Here is a 5,536-nt window from a genome sequence, read left to right as displayed (position 1 = left end):
GTCGGATCAGCATTGGCTCTCTTATCTATGGGTGCACTCTCAGAACTCGGTACTTGATCATGTTGGTCCTCATTTGTCGAGGCACGTGCTCTAATAACAGAAACTCAAACTAAGGCTGCATCTCGCTTTTGCTATTCAAGGGCTTCCTTTTCTCGAGCTTCCCTCTTTGATGTTCTACGAGCTCTCTTTTCATGCCTTCTTGCCTCTGTGGCTGGGTCAGTAGGGGTCTCCTCATCAAGTTGTCTAATTTTGTGTTTTATCTTGCCGGACTTACTCGTGGGGATTTCTCCCCAAAGATCATCAATTGATTGAGTGAAGTGTGCCTGATTTAGCATTTGCATTAAAGATTCTGGTAATATCGGAGTGGGTACCTGTACTGGCTTTTCAGCCAGTTTAGCAATCTGAGTTCTCATCTCGGTTAGCTGTGATTTGAACTCTTTAGTATCTACTAACCTGGCAGCCTGGAATCCATCTTGGACAAGGTTCTCCAAACCATCCAATTTGTCTTTTAAGACAGCCAACTCTTTTATCACCTCATCTTTTATCTCTTTTTACGTAGCTAACACCTTGGTCTCTAATAGCTAAGGCATCCAGAGTACAATCTGGTCTACCAATGTCCTAGTCTGGCGCTGATCTGCAACCAATTTCTCAAGAAAGAGCATAGGAATAGTAACAAAATTACCTGGAGCCTAGGAGGCAGAAGCTGGTGGTGGTGGTGCCTCTGTGGAAGGCTGGGATGACTCTCCCTGCTCTGGGCCTTTGTCTACGCGTGGAATATCAAGTGGGACATGTGGAACAACAACTGGAGTACCCACAGCTGTAGACTTCTCGCCAAAGAGATGGTTTGCGACATCCGTGATTTTAGAAACTTGGATGAGTCTGAATGAGTCACGCCATCTGTCGATGAGCTTGTTTGGGGGAATATCCACTTGTCTACACAATTTCCCTATCAGACAGGGAAATGGAAACTTATCTTTCTCATTCAATGCTCTGTTTCTCATCTCAGTAGCTATGATCCGCCCCACATTAACTAGTTAACCAGCCATGAGGAAGGCTACCAAAGATGCTAAAGAAGGAGACAAGGTCTTGCCATTTCCCGTAGGTCTCAATTGGGCATGCACAACAACCCACCACACCTTGACTGGAAATGATAACGAAGCTTTTGGTATCAGTGTTGGCATCGTGGTGACCCTAACTGCATTCTTGCCCATCTATGGCAATTTGTTTTGCAATCCAGCGCAACATCATCTCACGAGAACTCTGAATCTCCATAGTAGTGTCACTAGTGACTTCATGATGTTTTCCCTCGAGAAGGCCAACTAAAGCCAGTGCAGAGTATTTGGGGCCATGCAACATCCTATTAATAGTCGCCTCAGAGATATCTACTGATTTACCCCGAACTACAATAGAATTGAGTGGACCCCATGAAATGGCAATATCTCTCTGTCCATGCTTCGTAGTCTCTGTGTTCGCAGAAAAATTTACCTGTGTGGCTGCGTAAGAGTAATCCCCAGGTGTATTGTCCATCCAATTGAACTGATTAAATTGAAATGTCCGGGAATGTCAGCTACCACCACTCTAGTCTCAGGCATAATTGCCTGCTTCTTGAAGCTGCCAGTCTTGGTCACAATTCCATTGTTGGAAAATTCTTCGGATCGGTTCACGGTCCACATGGAATGGTAACAGGCAATCAGTTGTGGTCTCAGTGCAGGGTTAGGTTCATGGGCGTTCACATACATCACCATAGTATCATCATCGGTGATCTCTTCATCATCCTTTATAGTAGCCGCTTCCTCTTGTACTCCGATTTCAGCTTCTATATTCACCGCAGGTGGGGAGGTGTTTGCTTCTTCTTGAGAACTACTTTCAGATTCTGCACTGCCCCCCGAGTCATTAGTAGACTGGCTACCTGAACCATCATTAGATTTACTAGCTGACGCTGCAATGTTACCGGAACTACTTCCTCCCTCTTCAGACTAGGGAGGAGTGTCCTGGAGAATAACTCTCTTTGTCTCTGATCTGGTAGCTCGAGGTAAGTGATCTTCAGGTGTGACATTTATTTGCACCTCAGAATTACTAGCATCGGAGTCATCATGACCCTCTGATTGAGAAGCAGTGGGGCGGGAGACAGGTTTAATTGAGTTCTTTCTTCGAGGACCCATTGTACATGATAAATACAAAACTCATTAGTATTCAACATAGTCAAATGACACACTATCGGGTACTTAGACTTCCCCTATGTAATTTCATCGTGACGCCTTGCCTTAAAAATGTCGTCACCCAATCTATCATTGGGAAGGGCCACATAATCAAAAGACGAACCAAAACTGAAGTACAAAAAAATTTAAAAAAATTACACCAAGTATGCTTTACGGGAGCTTGTACGGGCCGTGGTATGTACCAAGGACCGTGAAATCCCTTGTGGAGTTGAGACAGAATTAGTGTGCAAAAGGAGCCACATAACGTTTTACTAAGGGATGTTCACGGATGACTTCACAACCTGTGGAGTGCACCACGGTCCGTGATACTGTCCGTGAACTTTATTTGAGGGATGGGTTGACTTCAAGTGTGGTCCACGATAAGTTTCACGACCTGTGGTATATTCGACGGTCCGTAAAACCTGTTGTGGTCTTACACTTGATCAATATTTCAGTCACATTCTACCCAACATAGACCACAATACGATTTTACAGCACCAACTGCCATTTTTACACAGGTTTACAACTGACCCATATCTACACATCAACCCTTTTTCACACACTCAATTAAATACCACAGAAACACAACCAATTTAGAACATTATAATTTCACCCTATTATAAGCATTATACCCACAGACAAAGCAAAGCACACCAAATTCATCTTAACCCACAACAGTTCACTATCAATTTAGGGTAATCATCACAAGATTATGCTAATCTTGATTAATTCGACTTCAATCTAATTTGTGTTAGACACGATAGAACACTGCAAGCATTATGAATCGACTTACTTGGGAATAATGGGTGTTTCACGCACACAGAAAGGGGGAAAGTAATTTGAGCACTTGATCGACTGAGAGCTTAGGGTTTCGATTATTAGATGAACTTAGGATTGATTGATGAATGGAAATCAATTCTAACCTTTAGATAGCCATTATAGAGGAGAATAATAGGAAGAAACCTGACTTTTGGCACTTTTGGAATAATATTATCTTGCCAAACGGGTTACGCACGGGTCGGGTCGAATACGGGTAATACTGGGTAGAAGGTGACGGACCGTGACGTGGACCGTGAAATGGTTTGTGACTTTAACTTAGAACCTAACACAAACCTGTGGAGACGACGGGCCGTGAAGTCGCCTGTGAAGGGCATCACGGTCCGTGAACCATTCCATGACCTCGACTTGGAAACTTTAATTCATACCTGAGGTTCACGAGAGACTAGATGGTCCGTACAAGCTCTGACGGACCGTGAACCCTTCCATGAACCTTTTTTGTGCAATTTCTAGTAGCTTCTTTAAGTTGATCATCAAGTTGACGGACCGTGAAGTTGCCCGTGAAGGGCACCATGGTCCGTGCAACTGCCCGTGAAGAGCAGTCTCCCCCAGGTTCTACACTTTCCCATCTATTCTCTCCTGCATATATCAACACACATTGACTCTATAAAAATAACGAAAAATAAGGAAAAAGGGAAAATACCTGGTACGATTGCATCTTGGGTTGCCTCCCAAGCGACGAATAATTTAACGTCACGATGCGATGCAGGTTACTTGATTACTCAGACTTCGTCAATTTTACAGTACTCTACAACCTTCACATCCTCTGGAACACCCAAATATGCCTTGATTCGCTGGCCATTACCTTTGAACCTCTCGTCCTTATCATTTTCCAGCTCAATAGCACCATATTGAAAAACCTGTGTAACCTTAAAAGGTCCAAACCATTTAGACCTCAGCTTTCCTGGAAACATACGAAGTCTAGAGTTGAAGAGTAACACCAAGTCACCAGGAGTGAAGCTTCTTTTCTCAATGTGTTTGTCATGATATAGCTTCATCCTCTCCTTATACAGTGCAGACCTCTCATAGGCTTTCAACCGGAACTCATCCATCTCATTGATATGATCCAACCTCAAGTTTGCAGTTTCGCTCCAACTTAGGTTTAACTTCTTCAACGCCCACAGGGCTCTATGCTCAAGCTCAACCGGCAAATGACATGCCTTTACAAAAACCAATTGATATGGAGACATACCAATAGGCGTCTTGAAAGCTGTCCAATATGCCCATAGATCAACATCTAGCTTCCTTGCCCAATTTGTCTTATTGGCAATGGTTGCTTTAATCTCCCTGTTGGAAACCTCTACTTGTCCACTTGCCTGTGGGTGATAAGGTGTTGCAACCTTGTGTTGTTTTACCCCATACTTGGTCAAAAGTGCACTGAACACCTTGTTGCAGAAGTGAGAACCACTATCACTGATAATGGCTCTGGGTGTTCCAAACAGCAAGACTCTTTCCATTGTTCTCAGGTAAAGAAACAACCTCAACCCATTTGGACACATAGTCCACTGTAACCAGTATATACTTCTGCCCATATGAACTCACAAATGGGACCATGAAATCAATGCCCCATACATCAAAAAATTCCACCTCTAGAATAGGTATCATGGGTAACTCATGTTGTCGAGAGATAGCTCCTTGCCGCTGGCACACATCACAACTCCTTACCATATCCATCACATCCTAATGAATTGTGGGCTAGTAGTACCCACACTGAAGTATCTTGTGGGCTGTTCGAGCACCTCCATGATGACCACCTATTGGAGATGAGTGACAAGCCTTCAAAATATACAGTATCTCAGCTTCAGGAATGCACCGCCTGATGATGTTTTAAGCGCAAATCCTGTACAAATATGGTTCGTCCCAGAAATACTTACCTACATCATGCATGGACCTCTTTCTTTGATGAAATGTTAGTCCCTCATGCATTACATCACTAACAAGAAAATTAGCATAATCAGCAAACCAAGGAATAAGGTCAAGAATTGCAGCTAATACCTGCTCATCCGGGAATGTATCATCTATTTCAAGCTCCAGCTCTTCCTTCTTTGCAACCTCCAACCTAGACAGGTGATCAACTACCTAGTTCTCACATCCTATCCTATCCTTCACTTCAAAGCCAAACTCTTGGGGAAGCATCACCCATCGAATCAGCCTAGGCTTGGCATCTTTCTTTGCCATTAGGTATATCAGAGCAACATGGTCTGTATGAACTATCACCTTATTGCCCAACAGGTAAACTCTGAATTTTTCAAACGCATACACCACCGCTAATAGTTCATGCTCAGTGATTGTGTAGTTTCGTTGTGCCCCATTCAGCGACTTACTAGCATATTAAATTAGAAGAAACATCTTGTTGCTCTTCTGTCCCAACACAACTCTTAATGCAGTCCCACTAGGATCACACATTACCTCAAATGGCTCCGCCCAGTCTGGGCTAATGATCACTGGTGCTGAAATCAAGTTTTCCTTTAGGCATTCAAAAGCTTTGAGACATGCCTCAT

General features: G+C 43.4%; 1 protein-coding gene across 1 annotated transcript; it reads right to left on the bottom strand.

Annotated features, from left to right (window-relative positions):
• Window positions 1-3,757: 3,757 nt before the first annotated feature.
• On the bottom strand, window positions 3,758-4,492 carry LOC125840601 (uncharacterized). The gene has a single exon (XM_049519568.1). The coding sequence runs from the start codon at window positions 4,490-4,492 to the stop codon at window positions 3,758-3,760; it is 735 nt and encodes a 244-aa protein (XP_049375525.1).
• Window positions 4,493-5,536: the final 1,044 nt, after the last annotated feature.

Source organism: Solanum verrucosum, unplaced genomic scaffold (assembly GCF_900185275.1).
Source record: "Solanum verrucosum unplaced genomic scaffold, falcon-dt-bn FXZP01000188.1, whole genome shotgun sequence".
NCBI lineage: Eukaryota > Viridiplantae > Streptophyta > Magnoliopsida > Solanales > Solanaceae > Solanum > Solanum verrucosum.
This window is presented reverse-complemented; position numbering and strand designations above follow the sequence as displayed.